At 46.7% G+C, this 25,622-nt stretch overlaps 1 protein-coding gene across 1 annotated transcript in view; it reads right to left on the bottom strand.

Moving 5' to 3' along the window:
- Positions 1-338: 338 nt before the first annotated feature.
- Positions 339-25,622, bottom strand: part of HSPA12B (heat shock protein family A (Hsp70) member 12B) — a 72,848-nt gene continuing 47,564 nt past the window's right edge. The window contains exons 10-12 of the mRNA XM_063457549.1: positions 20,486-20,744; positions 6,116-6,219; positions 339-2,253 (exon numbers count right to left, since the gene is read on the bottom strand). Of these exons, the coding sequence (XP_063313619.1) occupies positions 1,613-2,253; positions 6,116-6,219; positions 20,486-20,744 (1,004 nt within the window). The 3' untranslated portion in view covers positions 339-1,612. The remainder of the gene's footprint in view (positions 2,254-6,115; positions 6,220-20,485; positions 20,745-25,622) is intronic.

Below are 25,622 nucleotides of genomic sequence, written 5' to 3' on the forward strand. Positions count from 1 at the left end.
GTGGAAAGCATTGGTTTCTTTCCGAAAACAAACAAGGTCTAATTTTGTTCTGATTGGCTCAAAGTTTCACCATTGTGGCATATTTAACAAATCAGGATATGGGTAGAAGTGTTCATCTTAGGTCTACAAGAAGTCCATGGCGACACCTACAACTCCCATGATGCTTTGCAGCCATAATTCTGACAAAGCATCAGGGGGATGCAGCTCTCAACATCTGGAATGCTGGTTGTCGCCCACCCCTGATCTAGCGAGATCTCTGATAGGGGGCAGTCATGAGCGATATAACAATCACTGCATGCACACCCCACCACTACACAACTTGTTCTCGCTTTGTGTTGATAATAAGTTTATTATGTTCAAGGAATACATTTTACACAGTGACCATTATGCATACAACGTACAAAATGCATAAAAAGGTTAAAAATACAAAAATAAAATCTGGTAAAATTTTTAGAAAATATTCTTAGAATATGTAAAAGACACTGGCATTAGTAAGTTACAGAGTGTATGAAAGGGGCTCGTCTGTGCACCCCTCCCCAAACGCATCTTGCATAGTATTTTCTAGAGATCCTCAACATTGTGTAAGTGCTTAACGTAAGGCAGATCATCTCTCCCTGTTACAGCTCAAACTAGCCAAGATTATGGGGAAACGCTCTACCCAAGGCTGCCTTTACCAGCTGGTAACATATTCTTTCTCCAAGGTCTTTAGAGACCAATATTGCTCATTTGTATCAATCTACCATTTTATTTCCACTGGCTATTACTGCCAAGATCACGACTGCTGTAATATTATTCAAGAGAGCTGGACAACGCTGTATGCGATCACGGGTGATAAATCTATCTGGTTTTACAGTCTATCAGATTCCCTTGTGAACAATGGTGGTAAATCTTAAAATCAGAAATCATAATCTTTGTTGGCAAGTTACAGAAAGCCCTTATTATAAGAAAATATCTCATTACTTCTAAGCAAAGTGATTACAAATAATACATTAAAAAGGGGGGGAAATATATGTATATACGTGATCTAATACCGCTTTCTGTTCCAAGCTTTGGTATGGCAAATGGCGAATGTTTTTGATAACTGCAATTTCCATATGAAATGGTTCAGCATTAGTTACTCTAATATCTGCAATAAATCCATTTCACTGCGAATGATTTAGGCAGCCATTAGACGTTTGTCTCCGAATGAGAGAGGCAGTTCTGTGACTGATAGGAATGTGGCTTTTAACAAGGAATACAAGATGATGGACTATTCAATGTAATCGTTGAAAGACATTATTAATCGCCTTCTGCTGTGTGACTGGAAACACAATGTTCCTCTAAAGAACACGGACATTCTGATACAGATCATGTGTCTACATTTATACAGATTAGTGATTGTTAATTGCTATTGAAGTTGTGGGGATTAATTATTTGTGCAGAGATGTGCATGTATCATGGGGTACTTCATTACTACATAATACTACAGTACATATGAGAACTTCGATAAATTCTCAAAGGCCTGTTGCTAGGACTGTAACAGCTATGCATGTACATTTTTGTACAAAGAGTTAAGTCCTGAAAATGATTAAAAAGTGAAATTATTCCTAAAATGTTTTGAAGAGGTCTATTTTTAGTTGGAAAGAAAGTCAATGGCAGCTCTGACTATTTTTGACGTTTTGATATCCATAGCAGTCATTTTGATTTCCGTGTCGCCAAACTGCATGCTTGCTCTGATCTCCCGGCGACTTATCTTTGAGTTGGACTCGTTGATGTCTGGTAGTTCTAAGTTAATAGTCCCACATTTTCGGACACCGGGATCCGTGATATATACCACATCATCAGTGGAAGAGCAGTAAATGTTGATGATGATTTTACGTTGCCCAAGGCGAGCTGGACAGTAGCTCCGCTGTACTATGTCTCCGAGTGCCACCGACTGATCCACGGAAACAAATTTATCAAAGATATCGGTGCACCAATTCTTTCCATCTTTAACCAGCAGCTTTTCTTTAGGATGTTTCCCTTCCACAAATTTATTTAACACACCCACTCCATAGGTCAGTGGAGAGCGTCTCACTCTCACTATAGTTGGATCAAGACCAAAGAGGACGGCTCCTTTTAGTATGGTGAGGCCAACATCTTGTGGGATAATGACTCTGCAGATGTCACTAAAAGCCAGTTGGACAGCATTTTGGAGCATTGGAGATTCTGCAAAACCTCCCACTAGAAACAAGTACTTGATGCCTTTAACATCTGGTTTCTTCATTAGATCCTCTATAAAACATGAATAAAGAGTTGTTAACATGGATAGATGATAGAAATAGATATCAACATCTGCTTAAGTGAAGAAGAATAGAAGAAAGGTCCAGGCATTCCAGGATACAAACAGGCAACTTTTGTCAAGACCGTGTAGGTCGAAACGTTGTGAGTGGCAGTGGGTTCAGTAAATTTGCCTTTTTGTATCCTGGAGTGCCTGGACCTTTCTTCTATTCTTCTTCATCAAGTATTTGGTCCCTGGTACTGGGTCTGGCCTGGTTGCACCCGGATACACATTGGGATTGAGTGCAGTTCCACATTCCTGCTATATTATATACAATAGCTAAAGTGACACTTTACGCATCAACTCAACGTTTTTTTTGGCCTCATGTTCATACTGTATTACCCCCCCCCGCCCCTCACCTCTCCATATTTATGCTCCTACTATCTGCTCCCTTTTCGCTTTTTTTTGTACTACTACATATGTAATAAAAGACACACACACACATATATATATTATATACACATCGATCAGTCAGAACATTAAAACCAGCTTCCTAATATTGTGTATATCCCCCTCATGCTTACAAAAAAGGTTCTGATGCATTGATGCATGGACTCCATAAGACCTCTGAATGTGTCCTGTGGTACCTGACACCAAGACACATGGTTTGGACCTGTTGTTCCAGCACCTCCCACAGATGCTTAATTGGATTGAGATCTGGGGAATGTGGAGGCCAAGGCAACACATTTAACTCTTTGTCCTGCTCCTCAAACCATTCCTGAACAATATTTTTCAGTGTGGCAGGGTGCATTAATCCTGCTGAAAAAAGCTATTGCCATCAAGGAACACCATTGCCATGAAGGGGTGTATGTGGTCTGCAAAACATCCACATGAAAGCCAGGATCCAAAGTTTCCTAGCAGAACATTACCCAGACCATAATACTGCCTCCGCTAGCCTGCATTCTTCCCATAGTGCATTCTAAAAGAAAATCTGATTCATTAGACCAGGCAACTTTCCACCATTGCTCCATGGTCCAGTTATGTCGCTCACATCCCTATTGAAGGTGCTTTTGGATGGGGACAGGGGTCATCATGGCCACTTTGACTCATCTGCGGCTTCACAGACCCATATGCAGCAAACTGTGATTCACTGTGTATACTGACACCTTTCTATCATTGCCAGCAAAGAGTTTTAGAGAAACTTGAGCTACACTAACTCTTTCAAGGGATTGGACCAGATGGACTAGCCTTCGCTCCTCATGAATGAGCCTTGAGCGCCTCTGATCCCAGTTCCCACTAAGCACTGCATATATTTTTGTTTTTCTTTTAATCATTATTTTCTTTTATTTTTTATATTGTGATGCTTTAAAAAACAAATGTAAAATTGTTCACAGAGCTGGTATAATGACTTAGGACACAAGTTTGGGCAGGAATGATTTGGTCAGTTTGTACCCCAGCCAGATTTAGGACACATTCTATTTCCTGTATTCAATTAGTCTATGTATCTACTCTCACACCATTAAAACTGATTATAAATAGCAGATTTCAATACCAGGCTCTTAATTAAAAATCATCATCGTTATTCTGGGCTGCAAGAGCTATCTGTATACATCCTGCAAGCTTTGCAAGGCCAGCTCTGCCTGATTGGGTTGTCAATAATTTATGTGACTGTGGAATAATCTGCCATGAATCTAATGGAGGTTATTTAAATTGAACATTTGTACACCACGGTGCTAAAACCGGGATAAATCCGTATGAACATTCAATGCAGATTGCTCCACAGTCACTCTTTGTTAACAGGAATGAACTTGATGGACTTTAGTCTCTTTAGTTTTCTTTTAACCTAGACAACTATGTAACGATGTGCATCTTTCCCATCTGAGGTTTGATGTATCAGTGGTCATAAAACACCTCTGAGGAATTCTACAGGTGCCATTGCGGTTTTAACCATGGCTTCTTAAGGGATCGGCTGTACTAAAGCCTACCCAAATTAATGAAAAAAACTTCTAGAAATGTAGACATTTTAATACAGGTTGGCAATGCACTGTACAAAGACGTTATTGGGAAGGATAACAATCTCAATATCTGTAGCAGGGCAAATTCCTAAATCCAATCCCGTTTACGGATGCTGTTCTGTTCAGTCTCTAATCGTACATGTTTAGGCTCCCAGCAGCATGCAGGGCATCTGGGGTGCTCTAAAAATAGCACTCTTTGCCATCAGTTGTATCATCTCCCTGTATGAGTTATGATTATGGCCCAAACAGAATGCACGGCATTTAGGGAGCTCTAAGATGGAGCTCTGTAGGTTCAGTTCCATCATTCCCCCGTATTCTCTATGATTAGCACCCGTGCAGCCTGCAGGACTTTGAAGAAGCTGGGTAAAGGTTAGTTTGTAGTAAAATGAGGACTAACGAGAAACACAAATATACAAGACCAACCCCTGCCTTTAATTTACCCTAAATTCTAATACAGATCCAGAGGGACGTCCGGTTGTAATCAATGAAATGTGAATTCCTAACTACCTCCGATATCCAAGGGTTTCCCAGGACACAATGATTATTGGGTTTTATTTTTTTTATAAGGAACCAAATTAGGTTTGTGACATTCATCCATTGGAACATTTGAAAGAGATCTCAGTTGCACGCAGGAAGACAGTCTTCCTTACAATTTACTAAGGGCTTTGTCTGAGCTCTGATACTATGAAGTATGTGTCCTAAATAATTGATGTCCTACTGAACTATGATTAGAATTTAACTTAGGGTCTTAACCATAGGTTATGAACAACTGTACTCAACCCAACGTCCTCCAACACAGATACAAAAAAAATAAATAAAAATATAGGGAAATAAACAACCAGCATAGGCTTCGTACTGACATTTCCCCACTATCTCCACTACCTGGCACGGGTGAGGGTGTTCTCCCCTATTAGTCTAATAAGAGTACAGTGCAACATTCCAACAGAGGGGAACACCCCACACCTGGCAGGTAAGGTTGGCAGTGGGGGAATGTGCTGGTTATACATTTACCTATGGCACAGACCTTCATAGTGAGCCAGCTTTCTGCTAAGTGAAAAAGCAGAGCAAATATGCCATGTTCTGCTGCATCAGGTCAGTGTGGGAGTACACCATACAGAGCATGTCAATGTATGGCTTCCCTACCCCAGCCATTACATACATGATTCACAAGTAAGGATGAGATCTCCATGTAGGTTGCCTGTGTCAGATAGTCAGACATTCTAGATATCTGTATGTATAAGGCAGAGATCACTCAATATGTCTGGCTGTTCAGTTGATCATATTGTGAGGTATCAATGACTGACGGAGGATTATTCACTGTTTTACTGCTTTTCACCACTAGGTGGCACTGTTTCATGACTGCAAAACTCTCAAACTTGTAACATTTGTCTTGGAAAACTGTGGCAAGCTGTGTCCACTGAGTGAGATGGTAAGGACCGGGCAAGTTGGTGAGGAGGAGAGATTATAATATACCACCCGATCAAATTGTCCAGAACCACAATATATAATTATTTCCCCTTAAGTCACACAGCAGCAGTAGATCATCTTTCCAGCGTGGGATGGAACATGTCTATGGCTACATTTTGGGATATACTTTCAGGCTGAAACCATGTCTGACTGCCACTGCTTTGTCCTTCCCACCTTATCTTACTGATATAATGGGTAAGGTGCTCCACACTGTTCAATACTGCTTATAATCAATAATATATATATTAGGATAGAATATGAAAGACACAGGATAGGGATAGTAGAAGGAAGGTATGAAAATAGGATAGGGGCTAGGAATTGTAAAATAATTGAATAGCAGTGTTTGCATTGTGCGAGGAGCGGTGGAAATCTATAAGAAAGACTCCGTACCTACCTATGTGCTGAACTATTTGCTGGATGGTTGGTTGGAACAGCTCGTTCATGGCCTCTGAGGACATCCGGAGCATGCCTTGTGATGACCACTTCACAAAGTTCACACTGTGAGAAACAAAGCACAGACAACCGTAAGGAATCAGCGGAAGCAGACAGACCCATCAATCATGCACCTATGTATTTAATACAGTACATACACATTAAAGGGACACTATAGTCACCAGAACAGCTACAGCTTATTGCATTTGTTCGAGTGAGTAGAATCATTCTCTTCAGGCTTTTTGCAGCAAGCAATGTCTTTTCAGAGAAAATGGAGTGTTTACATTACAGCCTAGAGATAACTTCACTGGCATCTCCTCAGATGGCTACTAGAGGTGCAGAGTAAGCAGCACTGACATTCAGTGTCTCCACCCTCTGCATGCAAACACTGAACTTTCCTCAGAGAGATTCATTGATTCAATTCATCTCTATGAGGAGATGCTGATTTGTCGGGGCTGTGTTTGACTTGTGCTGGCTCTGCCCCTGATCTGCCTCCTTGACCGTCTCAGCCAATCTTATGGGGAAGCATTGTGATTGGCTCAGACCACCACTTCTGATGATGTCAGCCAAGCACACAGAACAGGGACAGAGGCAGCAGCTACAGACTTTAATACAAGTAAGATTTTACTATATTTATGGAGGCAAGATGAGCTAGGAGGGCTAGATGGTGGTTTTAACACAATTGGGTCAGAAATACATGTTAGTTTTCCTGACCCTCTTATTCCTTTAAGTAAGTTTTTCATATTGAATGTAATTTTCTCCTACTGATAGAATATTGGTTTCTCTTATTAGAAATCTTGAACATTTATCATCACTCTCTAACAATGATCACATCATTGACTGAAAATCATTCATACTGATCCATATTCTTTCACTTTGCAAGGTAGTCTCCGGTATTGACCAAAAGCCTCGCATTGATTCACAATCTAGGCGTTGATCAGTAATCTCACAGAATGGTTTCCTACTGAATTTTGGGTGATTCAGAGCAACCCAGATTTCCCGCGGTGCACAAGTTTAGTGGTTATGTTGCCTGAAGTGTTTCTGTAAATGAATTGTTATAAATTCAGAAACATCCAATTTTTATATCATTATGTCGAAGTGGCACCGTGGCGATATATTTAGTGCCCTTGCAGAGAACATTTATCAGAGGCATTCAGTGAGTTCACATACTTCCTGACAATCACTGGGTCATTAGAGCCAGGATCGAAACTTAATCTAGGTCCATAAATAATGGGCCATGGTGGTTTACTAAGCAATTCACACAGTAGATTAGACCTCTCCCCAGGGGTCCATTTAACACGCACAGCCTGAGTGGAAAAAAGAGGAACTAATTACACATAAAACAATGAGAGATCTATGGAAAGATTGATTGGGCTGTCTAGAAAGATCTCTGCATATTAACCCCTACAGTATGACCCGGAATATGATTATTTAGCAGGAAAGAAATTCCACCAAAACCAAGACATCACATGATTTGTATTTCCTATAGTCCTGTTTCTCTGTTAATTGGGAGAGCTAAATGGAACATAGACAACAAACAAGACTTTTAACAGTTTTTTTCTTTTATTGGTTACACTGAGTAATAACTAGGGTCAGTCTCAGCACTGAAACACATTGATATCATGAAGTAGTTGTGGTGTATAGATTATTCTTCTGCAGTGTCACTTCTCAATTCTCTGCCGTTTAGGCGTTAAAACCATTTCAATTCTGCCGCCCTATCCATACTTTCCCTGGTTATAATTTACACTGTCTCCCTTCACACTTTGTGTTCATGTGGAAGCTCTCTTAAAGGACCACTATAGGCACCCAGACCACTTCAGCACAATGAAGTGGTCTGTGTGCCAGGTCCATCTAGGGTTAACCCTGCCTGCAGAGAAACTGCTATGTTTACTTTAGGGTTAATCCAGCCTCTAGTGGCTGTCTCATTGACAGCCGCTAGAGGCGCTTCCGCGCTTCTCTCTGTGATTTTCAGAGTGAGAAGACGCCAGCGTCCATAGGAAAGCATTGAGTAATGCTTTCCTATGGACTGACTGAATGCGCGCGCGGCTCTTGCCCCGCATGCGCATTCAGCCGATGATGTCGGAAGGAGGAGGAGAATGTTTTAACCCCTTCCTCCCACTTCACCCGGGTGGGGGGGGGGACCTATTAACACTATAGTGCCAGGAAAACCAGTTTGTTTTCCTGGCACTATAGTGGTCCTTTAATAGCCCACTAGTGAAATGCAAAGCAGCCCCCTGTGTGACCAGCAATGCAGACACAGCTCAGCCATTTCCACCATATTCTTCTCTATAACGAAGCATTGGCTCTTTCACAGCAACAGATGACTTTGCACCCTGTTAGAATTCATGCAAAACCATAGCCGGTCTTTGAATGTTTTTTTGGTTTTGTTTTTTCATGCACAATAGAAACGTGGAAATCATGGAAAATATCACTTTGCTGTTAATATTCAGAATTTTATAACATGACAGGAGGCTTCCTATTTTGCATTAACTCTCTTTACTAAACTCCACAGCAGTAAAGAAAACGTAAAGAGTAACATTAAATCAGTGAGCAGCATAGTATATATAAGGGTCATGCTGCCTGTACACTTCCTCTTTCTTTACTGCTCCATCGCAGACAGATCAGACTATTTGGCTCCTCCAGAGCCTTATTCATTTATTATTATTAGTCTGTTTAGTTTAATTTCTCCACTATATATATTTGTATTCTTGTAATTTTTCCTTGTTTTTTTTTGTTTATCATTCTACCTTATTACTCTGGGCAGTGGGATTGGGTTAGCCCTTCCCTCTCCTTCTTTGCCCCTCTACCGGCCCTGGGCTCCCCCCTTGGGCTTCCCTCTGGCCCCCCCCCCCCCGGTCCTACTACCTTGGAGTGCCCTCCTGGGCTCCCTCCTCGCGGCCGGAATCGATCACTGCCTTTTTTCGCGCCGGACTGCTTCCACCCGCGGCCGGCCTCAAAATTAGTCCCCGGCTTGCGGCCTACACTCGCGGCCACCATTTTAGATCGCGGATACCGCAAGATTCATGCGGCCAATTTGTTTTACCGCGTGGATCTCATTGGAGACTCAGTGGTTGCAGTCTTTGCTGTCTACCACCTGCATTCTTCTGGATTTAACCCCTAGTGTGATTTTCATCCCTGTGAGTGCCAAGGATTATCGACTCAGCCTTTCACAAGACCTCCTACTGTACTCTACACTGCATTCCTGTACCTGTGTCTACTCCAACCAAACTACAGACTCCTATACTCTGTGGCTGGGTCAGTCAGGTCAGTGCTGCTGCCTGTTTAATATTGTGACCTGCACTTAAGGGTACCAACCCTGTGCAACCGGGGTGAGCCCCCACTATAAGTACTTTAGTACCACGCTGCTTATTGGGAGACTAGCTGTTGCAGTTCTCTCTAACTGGGTGAGCCCCAGTTTTATAAGGTCACCAACTATACCCTGCTGGGGTTTATAACTGGGTGGTGTTGTTACGCACCACAACTACCACGTCAACTGACCCTACGCCTATACTTAAGACCTGGGTGCCCCCCATTTAATACTGTGCCTATTAGTGACATGTATCACAGCCTACCCTTGTCATGGAAGACTCCCAGAACGTCCCTGTGGACTTCCAAGCCATGATCAATGCAGCCGTCGCTGCCTCTGTGGAGAAGGCACACTCCAAGGTACGCGCTACAGCTTCAGATGTACCCAAGCCTACCCGCAGGCGACCACGCCACGAGTCGGATTCTGATATGTCCGACTATCAGACCAGGGATGACTCCCGCCCTAAGAAACACCACGAGAAAGGCGAAGACTATGCACCCAAGCCACTCAAGAATAAGGCATCTGCCAAACGCAAATCTGCCAAAGCGAGTACCCCGGCCCCGCGTCAGGATTACTCTTCGGACGAAGAGCAAGGTCCTTCCCATTCCATGTCCGTGCTAGACGAATGGCAAGCTGACGTTTCTGACTCGGACTACGACGCTTGTAGTTCGGATAAGAAATCTGTCTCCGCTTTCATGCAGGAGACCCTCCTGGGTGCGGCCCAGACAAGGGGTACTGAGGACACTGCGGACGCAGAGCCTCCTCTTGACTCGGACACCATTTTAGACCCTTCGGGTCAGGCGATGTTCGATCCCCGCAACATACGGCACCCCAGATCGGGAGACTGGTCACCCCCAGAACACCTCTCCAGGTTCATGCACCTCTGGCTCCGCAAGCCCCTAGAGAAAGAGGTCCGCAGCCGGCTTAGATCAGAATGCCCACGCCCTTCCCTGCCGGATAAAGTGGCTCAGACTCCTGAGTTTGACAAGGTTATGACAACCTTCATGATGTGCAGTGGAAAAGACCCTCGACGAGGGGTAGAGAAAGGCCTATTTGGCGCTCAGGATAACCTGCTGGATTCCGTTGGCCCCCTGGCCCGCGTCACGTACCTGGCAGATGACGCCTATGCCAAAGCCGATTCCTTCTCTGCCGAAGACATCAGGGAATGGGCACACGATGTTCGCGAGTGGGCACAACTGTGTTTTTGTTTCATTGGAAACACAAATGTTACGCTCTCTTCGGAGAGGCGGAAAGCAGCGTTATACCGTATTAACGGTAAATTGGCAGAGCTTGGCACAAAGGAGATTGGGCCCCAGGCACAAGGGAAACTGTTTGGTGAACCGTTCCTCAAGGAACTTAACAAACGTGTTCACTTCACTTAATAAAGCGCAATCCTCAATGCGCAGAGTCTTTCGAAGCAACCCCACCAGAGGGTTTTTTGGAAGGGCTGACCGGCAACGGGGCCGTGCCGCCAGCCGATTCTGGCCTTCAGGCCCCCGCACCCAACCTACACCGTTTTACCCAACGAGAGATTACAGGCAGCAGCCTTTCTCCAGAGGCTCGGACAGAGGCCGTGGACCCCGCGGACGCAGACGTTCCCGCTTTGCTACAGGTAGGCACCCGTATTCCTCCGTTGTTACCATGCACCCGCTCTGCGGGCCGTATTTCCCTTTCTTTCCAGAATTGGGCCGCCCTGTCTTCAGACACGTGGATCCTACAAACAGTACAGGGATATATCATAGACCTAGTGGGGACCCCCATTCAGACACAACCTCCTCGCCCCATCCACATGTCGTCTTCCGACCACTACCTCGTCAACGCGGAACTACGCGAGCTTCGGGACAAAGAGGCTATCCAGCCGGCCCACAACTGGGGAGGTTACTTCAGCAATATCTTCCTGGTTCGGAAAAAGACGGGAAAATTCCGTCCCGTCATCAATCTACGCGACCTCAACGCGTATGTGGTGTACCGCCACTTCAAGATGGAGGGCATCCACCTTCTGCGAGACCTCCTGCGAAGCAACGACTGGTACACCAGTCTCGATCTAAAAGATGCATACCAGTCGGTCCCAGTGAGATCCAAGGGCAATCGATGCATCATCTACCTGGACGACCTTCTCCTCTTTTGCTCCAAGGAACGCAGACTGCGTCAACACATTCATCTCGCAGTGACACTACTGGAATCTCTGGGCTTTGTGGTAAACCAACAGAAATCGGAATTGACCCCGTCCCAGACGATACAATTCCTGGGCTTCGAGATCGACTTGACAACATGCACTCTGAGGCTACCAGCCTCAAAGATCTCGTCTATTTGCAAGGAGATTCGCAGAGTTCTCTGTCGCGACTCCATCCCACTACGCAACCTGGCCAGGATCGTAGGACTCCTCTCCGCCTCCATTCAAGCCATATTTCCGGGTCCCCTCCACTACAGAGCCATGCAAAGCCTCAAAGCAAGATACCTACGCCGCAGGCCCACGTACGATCAACCCGTCCCGGTGATGGCGGAGGTTCGCGCGGAACTATCATGGTGGCTGGACAGCATGCAAGCCTGGAACGGCAGGGCCATATTCGGAGATACCCCAGACTTCATACTGGAGTTAGACGCCAGCTTGTGGGGCTGGGGTGCCACCAACGGAACCATCTCCACGGGGGAAACATGGACGGCACAGGAGCTAGAACTCCTGGCGGGGTCTTTTGCGATCCGCAGCCTGGCCCGGGAAAGATCCAACTGCTGCATCCTCCTACGCATGGACAACGTCTCCGCAGTCCGGTATATCAATCGCCTGGGGGGCGCACGCTCACGCCTGCTGTCGGGCATCACAAGAGACATTTTCGACTATTGCCTACCCCGCAACAACGCACTTCAGGCTGAATACCTACCCGGAGAGGTCAACCTCACAGCCGACTGGTTCTCTCGCCACTGGAGGGACGTCAGCGACTGGAGGCTGAATACGAGAGTCTTCAGGGCCCTGGCGACCCGGAGGGGTCCCTTTCACCTGGATCTGTTCGCTTCCTGCAACAATCACCAGACCCCGGAGTTCTTCAGCTGGCTCCCGGACCCGGAGAGCAAGGCAACGGATGCATTTCTCCAACAATGGCCGAGGACCGGGGCCTACGCTTTTCCCCCATTCGCCATGATTGCGAGAACATTACACCAGATATGGACGCAACACTGGTTCTCATAACGCCCTTGTGGCAGAGCCAACCATGGTTCCAGGATCTCCTGGCCGCCTCTTGCAAGGACCCTCTACTCCTACCATCCTTTCCGGACCTGCTCACGGATCCCAAAGGGAATCTTCACCCACTTCTCTTGGAAGACCGCCTACCCCTGGTGGCTTGGACTCTTTCCGGGGTTCCTGGCAAGTCAGCGGACTATCGCAGGCTACTAGAGACCTCTTATGGGATTACTGGGCCCCCGGAACTAGACGCTGTTACCTTTCAGCTTGGGCCTCCTGGTCTACTTGGTGCGTGGAACGGGACTCCGATCCATTTACAGCACCTATTCCCATGATTCTCAATTTTCTTTCATCCTTGTTTTCGTCGGGTCGCTCCTACCATTCAGTTAACGTCGTTGGCTCCGCGTTTTTGGCGGCCCACACCCCCGTGGGGGACCTTCCGGTCGGCAAAGACCCTCTCGTCTGCCGCCTGCTCCGTAGTATGCGGCTCCGCCGCCCTCCGGCCCCCAGGTACCCTCACCTATGGGATGTTGGGCTGGTTCTCCGTTTTTTTCAGGGATTGGCTTCCTAACGACCGTCTCTCCCTACGCCAATTATCAGCTAAGTGCGCCTTTCTTCTTGGTCTCGTGTCCTTTCGACGGGTATCGGACGTTCGAGCCTTCGACATCGACGCCTTCGAGGTTGCCCCTGAGGGGGTCACATTCCACATTTCCCGTCGCACTTCGGTCTTCTACCCCTTGTTCCCCGACGACCCGCAGCTCTGTGTCGTGTCCACCCTTCGCAGATACGTTTCGGTTACCTCCTCACTCGGTAACTCGGCGTCGGGTCAACTCCTAGTCTCGTATGTTCACCCCCATGCTCCGGTCTCGGCCACCACGCTGGCCCGATGGATTTGCTGGATCGCCTCTCTCGCCGGTTTAGACCCCGCTTTCGGCGCCCACTCCGTTCGCGGAGCGACGGCTTCCTCAGCCTTCCTAGCGGGGGCGTCCCTGTCAGACATTTTCCGAGTGGCGGATTGGTCTAGGGAATCTTCTTTCTTTACCTTTTATTTTCGCACTCCCCCTTCTGCTGGAACATCTCTACTTCAGCGTTAAAATTGCAAAATAGGAAGCCTCCTGTCATGTTATAAAATTGAAGATTATGCTAGCTTTAGTGTACTAATAATCTTAATTTTAATAAGGACAGGAGGCGAGTATTTTCCCTCCCTTCTGTTCCCTGCCCTGACTCCTCGGGGGAGTGGATCTCAAGGTGACGGATGTTTCATTTTGACTAGCTAGTGGTTTCTCCTTTTCTTTGGGGTGTATGCTGTTTCTATCCCGACACTCATTCCAGAAACACTGTCTTATGCAACCAGGTTTACGTTGTATCACATGCTTGCATATAAACATGTATTTAACTTTTACATTACGCACGCTAATCATGTATCTAATCATTTATGTTAACACACTCTGATAAGGCTCACCTGCGTGACCAGTTACGGTTCAGTACCTAACCTATTTCATACTCTCCTTTCAGTGTAATCCTCTTCAGCAGTGCTCCCCAACCTTTTTATCGCCGCGGACCGGTAAACATTTGATAATTTTTCCGTGGCCCACTTGTTTTGATTTAATAAGACAAAAAAAAAAACAGTCACATATATTAAAAAAACACGCAGACACATACATAGTCAGAAAATCACAAACACAGTCACATAAAGACATAGACTCAAAATTGTGTGTATGTGTGTGTGAGCGGTGCAGTGTGTGTGTGTTTGGGGCGGTGTGTGTATGGGGGGCAGTGTTTGCGGGGCAGTGTGTGTAGTGTGTGTATGGGGGAGTGTTTGTGGGGCAGTGTGTGTAGTGTGTGTATGGGGCAGTGTTTGTGGGGCAGTGTGTGTAGTGTGTGTATGGGGCAGTGTTTGTGGGGCAGTGTGTGTAGTGTGTGTATGGGGGCAGTGTTTGCGGGGCAGTGTGTGTAGTGTGTGTATGGGGCAGTGTTTGTGGGGCAGTGTGTGTAGTGTGTGTATGGGGCAGTGTTTGTGGGGCTGGGTGTGTAGTGTGTGTATGGGGGCAGTGTGTGTAGTGTGTGTATGGGGGCAGTGTGTGTAGTGTGTGTAGTGTGTGTATGGGGCAGTGTTTATGGGGCAGTGTTTGTGGGGCAGTGTGTGTAGTGTGTGTATGGGGCAGTGTGTGTAGTGTGTGTATGGGGCAGTGTTTGTGGGGCAGTGTGTAGTGTGTGTATGGGGCAGTGTTTGGGGGCAGTGTGTGTATGGGGGCAGTGTGTGTAGTGTGTGTATGGGGGCAGTGTGTGTAGTGTTTGTATGGGGCAGTGTTTGGGGGCAGTGTGTGTAGTGTGTGTATGGGGGCAGTGTGTGTAGTGTGTGTATGGGGCAGTGTTTGTGGGGCTGTGTGTGTAGTGTGTGTATGGGGCAGTGTTTGTGGGGCAGTGTGTGTAGGGCTGTGTGTGTAGTGTGTGTATGGGGAGTAAGGAGGGTAGGGAGGCTTTTTTTTAATTTATTTAATTAAATATAATATATTGATGTCCCCCCTCCCTTCTTACCTTTACTGGGAGGAGGGGGGACATTTCTTAGTCCCTGGTGGTCCGGTGGGGATTCCCTGGTGGTCCGGTGGTGGTGAGATGAACTCTAGCCCAGTTACAGGGCTAGAGTTCACTCTCGCGAGATTTGGAGCGTTGCCGTGGTTACCGCGGCAACGCTCCAAATCTCGTGAGAGGAGGACCCGGAGGAGCTGCAGGTAAGAGCTCCTGGGTCCTCTCTCCCTCCCCTGCCGGCTGCCAGCACCGTGCCTGCGGACCGGGGAGGGAGATCTCTGATCTCCCCTCCGGTCCGCAGGCACATTGCAGGGCTGGCACTTGGGCAATGCCAGCCCTGCATTAGCTGGCAGGCTCGCACACCCCTGGGCGGCCCGGTACCGTTTGATCCACGGACCGGTACCGGTCCGCGGCCCGGGGGTTGGGGAACACTGCTCTTCAGGACCTCCACTGGATGTTGGTTCGGTTACCCTCACGACTCCGCTTGATGGGATAAAGACTTTGTTTCGTCTTGCCCCCAATCTCGTTTGCCAGGTGTCTCCTCAAGTTCTGCTCACCAGAGACGGTTGTTTGCAGTTTCATTGGCTTTTCTGGTCATTTCGAGCTCAGTCTGGACTTGGATGTTGCTTCAAGAAAGAGGAAGTGTACAGGCAGCATGACCCTTATATATACTATGCTGCTCAGTGATTTAATGTTACTCTTTACGTTTTCTTTACTGCTGTGGAGTTTAGTAAAGAGAGTTAATGCAAAATAGGATGCCTCCTGTCCTTATTAAAATTAAAATTATTAGTACACTAAAGCTAGCATAATCTTCAATTTCTGATTCAGGTGTGTGTTTTATTTGACGTGCACATTTCTCCGTTCTCTCTGGAATTACCAGAGCCATTGAAGACGAGCGGAAATGTTATCTTCTTCATCAGCTGTGTGGCTTACCACTCGCTAAAGTCTCGTAGAATTTTTCCATGGATAAAGCAGATGTACAGATTCCAAAATTCATTACAAATAGGAGAAAAGGATTTCTGCCATACCTAACCCACGATAAAAAAAATGTGAATACCGGACGCTAAAATAAGGTATTTATGGATTGCACTAAAAGAAAATAAACAAAAAAAATTCAATAATCAAAAGAATTGAGTGTTACTGCAGATTGCTGATTACTTCTAGAGCGTTAACCTAGAATTGTCCTTGTTGTTAATAAATGACCACCATTGTCTCGATCAAATGTTTTGCTCGTCCCTGCATTGTGATTGGCTAGCTATACTGGATTTGTGGGAGGGGTTATCTGGATTATATTGCTGTTTAATAAATCATTTTTGCAGTTCATTAATAAATACAAAAAGTAGCCATGGTGTCTCCTAATGATTTCATTTTATTATAGGAGCCTATTTCCACTGGCAGGCGATAAGGATTGCCTAAACTGGAAAGTGTAGCGATTCGCCTTATAAAACAACAAAAAAAACAAAATTTGGCTGTCATCCAAACATCCAGATATAGGATGAAACCTTCATAAAAACAAGGAATCATTCTAAATTAAAATTAAATCAAACATTTATTAACCCCATAATGACAAAAGAAATCCAGTTCTCGCATCACTGTCTAAGCAATAACACAGGAACGTAGACAGACGCCAGTAAAAGTGGACCGGTGTAAACATGACATGACAAATACACAAAGCAATGAAGACAGCCAGCAGCGCCCCTATCCAGACACACATATCGTCATAGCAATGCTCTAATCCAATCAATTAATGGAGGGGAAAGAGACAATGTTTCACAGTGATAGGGAACTGCCCACAGCTTGTTTATCTGTAACATTGCGGATCCGAGTCTCTTTTCTAATCAGTTTGTCCTGACTTTACCCAGTTAGCAGAATCATTCACTCCAGAGACTCTATGGAGTCTATGCCTATGGAGGAAAACCTCTCAGGAAGAGATCTCCATAAAGTCCGTTGCTCATACAGAGGAAGGCGGTAGTGGACAGACATTCCACACACTGCTAATCCTTATTTATCTACACCGGGCAATCATAATGGTGGGCATGTTTTATCGATGGGATTGGTGCTAACTCGTGCTTGTAACAGATCCCAGTACTCCAGCTGAGTACATCCGTGAAGAATCCCAAGCGCAGTAGTGATTATAAGTGTGAATATAGCTCTTAATCCCCTAAACATGAGCCTAGACTTCATGAAGGGGTAAAATGATCTGTTTAATCCAGGCTCAATGGACTGCTTTTATACAATACAGAGACACAGGATACACGCCCATGACACTCCCATAAACACACCCACAAATTGTCCCCAAATGCCATGTCACTAAGACTTAGCATAAAATGCCAAATTATAGAAAACACACAAAAAAACACATTTTCAATATAGGAACCCCCATAGTTTATCCATCTTCGGAGAGCCAGGATCTGAGCGTCCAACATATCCAAAAAGCGCTCAGATCCCACCACCACAGCCAAACGCCACCGGGGTAAAGTTCTGACCGGCCACACACATGGTCCTATGCCCAAAACAGTTCCAGGGCGTTTTGTGCCTTTGCTGGTCAACTTCGGGAGTTCCATGCGGAAGAAATACCGAATGCATGGTTCATATGAACAAACCTACAGAACAGCGCTCTCCTGACAGGTGTGGGAAGGAAGCAGGAGTTTCTTCAAAGTTCAGCGGTGTTCGGGAGATTCCATGTCCAATTTAGTTCCATGCGATCAACGCCCAAACACGCTGCCTGCTTTTCCGTGAATAAAATGGCCGCCAACACAGTCCCCACGTGTTCGTGCATATGAACGCCGGCCACCCAACCGCACAATTAGAACACACGATAATTGAAGTGACAGGAGAGGTTACCAGGGGTTAACAAGCCCACAGGTGGTCCGAAGTTCCTGAGTAGTGATGTCCCGAAATGTTCGCTGGCGAATAGTTCCTGGCAAACATAGCGTGTTCGCGTTCACCACGACGGCGAACATATGCGATGTTCGATCCGCCCCCTATTTTTTGTTTTTTTTTGGTTTGTGGCCAAATTTACTAATACTAAGTAAAAATTACGGGTGGGGGCCCTAAAGTAAAAAAAGGGGGGAGGACCTATTGTCCTCCCCCCTTGCCCCCACCCCTGAGCGGTGGGAGGGGGCCCTAAATACCAATAGGGGGGACCTATTGTTCTCCCCCCCACCCGGCCCCCACCCCCGAGCGGCGGGTAGGGGCCCTAAATACTAATAGGGGGGGACCTATTGTCCTCCCCCCCAGCCCCCACCCCTGAGTGGCGGGTGGGGGCCCTAAATACCAATAGGGGGGACCTATTGTCCTCCCCCCGGCCCCCACCCCTGAGCGGCAGGTGGGGGCCCTAAAAAAAACAATAAGGGGGGACCTTTCTGTCCCCCCCTGGCCCCCACCCCTGAGCAGTGGGTGGGGGCCCTAAAAATGACAATAAGGGGGACCTACTTTTCCCCCCGGCCCCCACCCCTGAGCGGTGGGTGGGGGCCCTAAAAATAACAATAAGGGGGGGACCTACTCAACCCCCGGCCCCCACCCCTGAACGGTGGGTGGGGGCCCTAAAAATAACAATAAGGGGGACCTACTGTCCCCCCCCCCGTCCCCCACCCCTGAGCGGTGGGTGGGGGCCCTAAAAATAACAATAAGGGGGAGACCTACTGTCCCCCCTGGCCCTCACCCCTGGGGGGACAGTAGGACCCCCATTATTGTTCATTTTAGGGCCCCCACCCACCGCTCAGGGGTGGGGTCCAGGGAGAGGGGACATTAGGTCCCCCCCTTATTGTTATTTTTAGGGCCCCCACCCACCGCTCAGGGGTGGGGGCCGGGGGGACAGTAAGTCCTACCTTATTGTTATTTTTAGGGCCCCCACCCGCCGCACAGGGGTGGGGGCCGGAGAGGGGGAGGACAGTAGGTCCCCCGCTCATTATCTTTATGGCCCCCACCCGCCACCCAGGGGGGGGGCCGGGGGGGTGAGGACAGTAGGTCCCCCCCTCATTATCATTATGGCCCCCACCCGCCGCCCAGAGGTGGGGGCCGGAGAGGGGGAGGACAGTAGGTCCCCCCCCTCATTATCTTTATGGCCCCCACCTGCCGCCCAGGGGTGGGGGCCGGGGGGGGGGGGAAGGAGAGTAGGTCTCCTCCTCCCCCTTCAACCACTATTGTGGCCAGAAAGAGTCCCTGTGGGTTTTAAAATTCTCCTGCCTATTGAAGTCTATGGCGTTTCGCCTGGTTCGCGAACATTTGCGGAAGTTCGCATTCGCGATCCGCGAACCGAAAATTTTATGTTCGCGACTTCACTATTCCTGAGTTGGTTCGGTTCCCGAATTGTACATATAAATCTCATGAACTAAGTCTGTTTGTAAGCCTTTTCCATGGCCCATAGTCAATGGGCAGGAGGCTAGCTTCCACACTCCTCCAGGAGCCCGTGGCGAACGTCCAGGCAAGGGGGCATTCATCACAGTGCTATTAACGAAGTTATTAATAATAAAATAATTTTTTGCAGTGGAAATTTGTTGTTGATGGAACTATGTGGTTGCGGGTTTAATATGGTATTTTTCATCTGATCACATATATTTTTCATCTGATCACATATCGGTTTATTTAAAAAAAAATTATGTGTTTGGAAAACCGATGTATGAAGCAGTTGTATAGCACCCGCTTTTATCAAGCTTATCAAGTTCTTATAAAATCAGGACTTTACACCTTATGCCTTTTCCAACTGTTTAAAATATTTAAATATATTTAAAACAAATACTACTAAAGTATAATGACTTTGTTAAAGGAATATAAGCATTATTCCAATTCTTCCGGTGGGTGAGTTCAGAGAGGGCCTGCCCTTCATCCTAAAATCCATGAGAAGGAACTACCAGCCAGCTGAGAAATTACACGAGAAGCTTCGGGAACGCAGGGGTCTGAGGAGTATAATTGTTACAGTGCACAGGGTCACTGACTGGCGTTGCAGTTCCCTTTGTGACAATCTGGTTGGTATTGATGCTTTTCAGTCTTTTGGCTTATGTACCATTATTTAGGTTAATGAGATTAATTTGAGGTTGAATGTACCTCATTTCTTGTTTTTAAAACATGACACTGTGACACTTCATAGAGCAAAACATTTGATCTAGATTGGTGGTTATTTATTAACAACAAGGACAATTCTAGGACAATGCTCTAGAAGTGCAGAAATTTGCAGGAACACTCAATATCTTTCAGTGGTGATTTATCTTCATTTAATGCTGAGCAAAACCATGACCCTTACAGACAACTTCTACTGAATACAGATATTTAACTAAACACAACCATATTCCATAAGGATGAAGATATAAACAGAGCAGTACCTGCTCTTCCTCAGAGCTGTTTCCACATTCTGACCCTTGTTCCTCTTGTAGAAGTCAATGAAGGAGAAGGGTAGGGAGATATTGAGATGATTGGCCCTCTGTGGTGCTGCTGTCCTCTTTCGGGCTTCAAAAGCAATCATAAGATCCACCCAGGCCGCAGGCCGCTTAAGTTTGAATGTATGTATAAAGTCTTCTCCAAAGATCTGGCAAAGCATATTTTCAAAAGCGAGGTCCACGCCAACTGCTCCGTAAGGACCACCTAGAAGATGACAGAGGCCATTAAGTGTATTGTTTACTTTTATATTATAGGAAATAATCCCTCTCAGTCAGGGACAGTGGAAGAGTAGACCTCTGGTAGGCTGGTTAAAATAACTATTTTAACCTTTGCAGTCCAGATAGCAACTATAGGATTATTTACAGGATGTTCAAAGACTTCTGATCATAAATTCATTGTCCTTTAATTAATACATCCACATGAACTGAGGGTAGATAATTCCCACAACCACCTCCACAACCACCTCATGTACTCTTCTTTACCTTAGTAAATACTGCATGGCACGTATAGTATTTTATTATATTACATCATTGCTTTATTTGTTATATAAACCATGGGCAAGGCTCATCGTGAATTTAGGGATCCTTAGGATAGGTGTCAATCCATATCTGCCAAGTGACCCTATGTAGGGGGAACAGTACCTATTCTGCTCTGTGTCAGTGTGTATCAGGGATCCTTAGGATAGGTGTCAATCCATATCTGCCAAGTGACCCTATGTAGGGGGAACAGTCCCTATTCTGCTCTGTGTCAGTGTGTATCAGGGATCCTTAGGATAGGTGTCAATCCATATCTGCCAAGTGACCCTATGTAGGGGGAACAGTCTCTATTCTGCTCTGTGTCAGTGTGTATCAGGGTCCCTGAGGACAGGTGTCAATCCATATCTGCCAAGTGACCCTATGTAGGGGAAACAGTCCCTATTCTGCTCTGTGTCAGTGTGTATCAGGGGCTCTGAGGACAGGTGTCAATCCATACCTGCCAAGTGACCCTATGTAGGGGGAACAGTCCCTATTCTGCTCTGTGTCAGTGTGTATCAGGGATCCTTAGGATAAGTGTCAATCCATATCTGCCAAGTGACCCTATGTAGTGGGAACATTCCCTATGCTGCTCTGTGTCAGTGTGTATCAGGGATCCTTAGGATAGGTGTCAATCCATATCTGCCAAGTGACCCTATGTAGGGGGAAGAGTCCCTATTCTGCTCTGTGTCAGTGTGTATCAGGGATCCTTAGGATAGGTGTCAATCCATATCTGCCAAGTGACCCTATGTAGGGGGAACAGTCCCTATTCTGCTCTGTGTCAGTGTGTATCAGGGATCCTTAGGATAGGTGTCAATCCATATCTGCCAAGTGACCCTATGTAGGAGGAACAGTTCCTATTCTGCTCTGTGTCAGTGTGTATCAGGGATCCTTAGGATAGGTGTCAATCCATATCTGCCAAGTGACCCTATGTAGGGGGAACAGTCCCTATTCTGCTCTGTGTTAGTGTGTATCATGGATCCTTAGGATAGGTGTCAATCCATATCTGCCAAGTGACCCTATGTAGGGGGAACAGTCCCTATTCTGCTCTGTGTCAGTGTGTATCAGGGATCCTTAGGATAGTTGTCAATCCATATCTGCCAAGTGACCCTATGTAGGGGGAACAGTCCCTATTCTGCTCTGTGTCAGTGTGTATCAGGGTCTCTGAGGACAGGTGTCAATCCATATCTGCCAAGTGACCCTATGTAGGGGGAACAGTCCCTATTCTGCTCTGTGTCAGTGTGTATCAGGGATCCTTAGGATAGGTGTCAATCCATATCTGCCAAGTGCCCCTATGTAGGGGGAACAGTCCCTATTGTGCTCTGTGTCAGTGTGTATCAGGGATCCTTAGGATAGGTGTCAATCCATATCTGCCAAGTGACCCTATGTAGGAGGAACAGTCTCTATTCTGCTCTGTGTCAGTGTGTATCAGGGATCCTTAGGATAGGTGTCAATCCATATCTGCCAAGTGCCCCTATGTAGGGGGAACAGTCCCTATTGTGCTCTGTGTCAGTGTGTATCAGGGATCCTTAGGATAGGTGTCAATCCATATCTGCCAAGTGACCCTATGTAGGGGGAACAGTCTCTATTCTGCTCTGTGTCAGTGTGTATCAGGGTCCCTGAGGACAGGTGTCAATCCATATCTGCCAAGTGACCCTATGTAGGGGGAACAGTCCCTATTCTGCTCTGTGTCAGTGTGTATCAGGGGCTCTGAGGACAGGTGTCAATCCATACCTGCCAAGTGACCCTATGTAGGGGGAACAGTCCCTATTCTGCTCTGTGTCAGTGTGTATCAGGGATCCTTAGGATAGGTGTCAATCCATATCTGCCAAGTGACCCTATGTAGGGGGAACATTCCCTATGCTGCTCTGTGTCAGTGTGTATCAGGGATCCTTAGGATAGGTGTCAATCCATATCTGCCAAGTGACCCTATGTAGGGGGAAGAGTCCCTATTCTGCTCTGTGTCAGTGTGTATCAGGGATCCTTAGGATAGGTGTCAATCCATATTTGCCAAGTGACCCTATGTAGGGGGAACAGTCCCTATTCTGCTCTGTGTCAGTGTGTATCAGGGATCCTTAGGATAGGTGTCAATCCATATCTGCCAAGTGACCCTTTGTAGGGGGAACAGTCCCTATTCTGCTCTGTGTCAGTGTGTATCAGGGATCCTTAGGATAGGTGTCAATCCATATCTGCCAAGTGACCCTATGTAGGAGGAACAGTTCCTATTCTGCTCTGTGTTAGTGTGTATCAGGGATCCTTAGGATAGGTGTCAATCCATATCTGCCAAGTGACCCTATGTAGGGGGAACAGTCCCTATTCTGCTCTGTGTCAGTGTGTATCATGGATCCTTAGGATAGGTGTCAATCCATATCTGCCAAGTGACCCTATGTAGGGGGAACAGTCTCTATTCTGCTCTGTGTCAGTGTGTATCAGGGTCCCTGAGGACAGGTGTCAATCCATATCTGCCAAGTGACCCTATGTAGGGGGAACAGTCCCTATTCTGCTCTGTGTCAGTGTGTATCAGGGGCTCTGAGGACAGGTGTCAATCCATACCTGCCAAGTGACCCTATGTAGGGGGAACAGTCCCTATTGTGCTCTGTGTCAGTGTGTATCAGGGATCCTTAGGATAGGTGTCAATCCATATCTGCCAAGTGACCCTATGTAGGAGGAACAGTCCCTATTCTGCTCTGTGTAAGTGTGTATCAGGGATCCTTAGGATAGGTGTCAATCCATATCTGCCAAGTGACCCTATGTAGGGGGGGCAGTCCCTATTCTGCTCTGTGTCAGTGTGTATCAGGGATCCTTAGGATAGGTGTCAATCCATATCTGCCAAGTGACCCTATGTAGGGGGAACAGTCCCTATTCTGCTCTGTGTCAGTGTGTATCAGGGATCCTTAGGATAGTTGTCAATCCATATCTGCCAAGTGACCCTATGTAGGGGGAACAGTCTCTATTCTGCTCTGTGTCAGTGTGTATCAGGGTCTCTGAGGACAGGTGTCAATCCATATCTGCCAAGTGACCCTATGTAGGTGGAACAGTTCCTATTCTGCTCTGTGTCAGTGTGTATCAGGGATCCTTAGGATAGGTGTCAATCCATATCTGCCAAGTGACCCTATGTAGGGGAACAGTCCCTATTCTGCTCTGTGTCAGTGTGTATCAGGGATCCTTAGGATAGGTGTCAATCCATATCTGCCAAGTGACCCTATGTAGGAGGAACAGTCCCTATTCTGCTCGGTGTCAGTGTGTATCAGGGATCCTTAGGATAGGTGTCAATCCATATCTGCCAAGTGACCCTATATAGGGGGGGGGGGGGCAGTCCCTATTCTGCTCTGTGTCAGTGTCTGGGGGGAGTATCTGCAGTAATACAGAGTGTCTGGAGGGAGTATCTGCAGTAACACAGGGTGTCTGGAGGGAGTATCTGCAGTAACACAGGGTGTCTGGAGGGAGTATCTGCAGTAACACAAGGTGTCTGGAGGGAGTATCTGCAGTAACACAGAGTGTCTGGAGGGAGTATCTGCAGTAACACAGGGTGTCTGGAGGGTGTATCTGCAGTAACACAGGGTGTCTGGAGGGGGTATCTGCAGTAACACAGGGTGTCTGGAGGGGGTATCTGCAGTAACACAGGGTGTCTGGAGGGAGTATCTGCAATAACACAAGGTGTCTGGAGGGAGTATCTGCAGTAACACAGAGTGTCTGGAGGGAGTATCTGCAGTAACACAGGGTGTCTGGAGGGAGTATCTGCAGTAACACAGAGTGTCTGGAGGGAGTATCTGCAATAAGACAGGGTGTCTGGGGGGAGTATCTGCAGTAACACAGAGTGTCTGGAGGGAGTAACTGCAGTAATACAGAGTGTCTAGAGGGAGTATCTGCAGTAATACAGAGTGTCTGGAGGGAGTATCTGCAGTAATACAGAGTGTCTGGAGGGAGTATCTGCAGTAACACAGAGTGTCTGGAGGGAGTATCTGCAGTAATACAGAGTGTCTAGAGGGAGTATCTGCAGTAATACAGAGTGTCTGGAGGGAGTATCTGCAGTAACACAGGGTGTCTGGAGGGATTATCTGCAGTAACACAGAGTGTCTGGGGGGGAGTATCTGCAGTAATACAGAGTGTCTGGGGAGTATCTGCTTGTAACATTTATATGCACTGAAAAAAAATAAAAAAAATAATACATTGAAAAAAATAAATAAAATGGTTGCAGCTTCCGAATGAATCTAAAATGGATGCTGTCCAGTAGGTGGGAGGGTCTGCTAGAGAGGGTGTGCTCCTTATTGGCTGGAATGTGTCTGCTGACTGTGAGGTACAGGGTCAAAGTTTACTCAATGATAAAGAATAGGGGGCGGACCGAACATCGCATGTGTTTGCCCGCGGTGGCGGACGCGAACATGCTATGTTCGCCAGGAACTATTCGCCAGCGAACCGTTCGGGACATCACTAGTTTTGATCAATTCCCATAATTCTCTGCCAGGTATTCTCCTTATTGAAAAAACTGGGTAGTGTTTGCACTCAGTTACTCGGTGGTGATGGTATTTAAGAGGTATCCCCCTACTATAACCTCCAAAAATGAGAAATC

This window comes from Pelobates fuscus, chromosome 6, assembly GCF_036172605.1.
Source record: "Pelobates fuscus isolate aPelFus1 chromosome 6, aPelFus1.pri, whole genome shotgun sequence".
Classification (NCBI taxonomy): domain Eukaryota; kingdom Metazoa; phylum Chordata; class Amphibia; order Anura; family Pelobatidae; genus Pelobates; species Pelobates fuscus.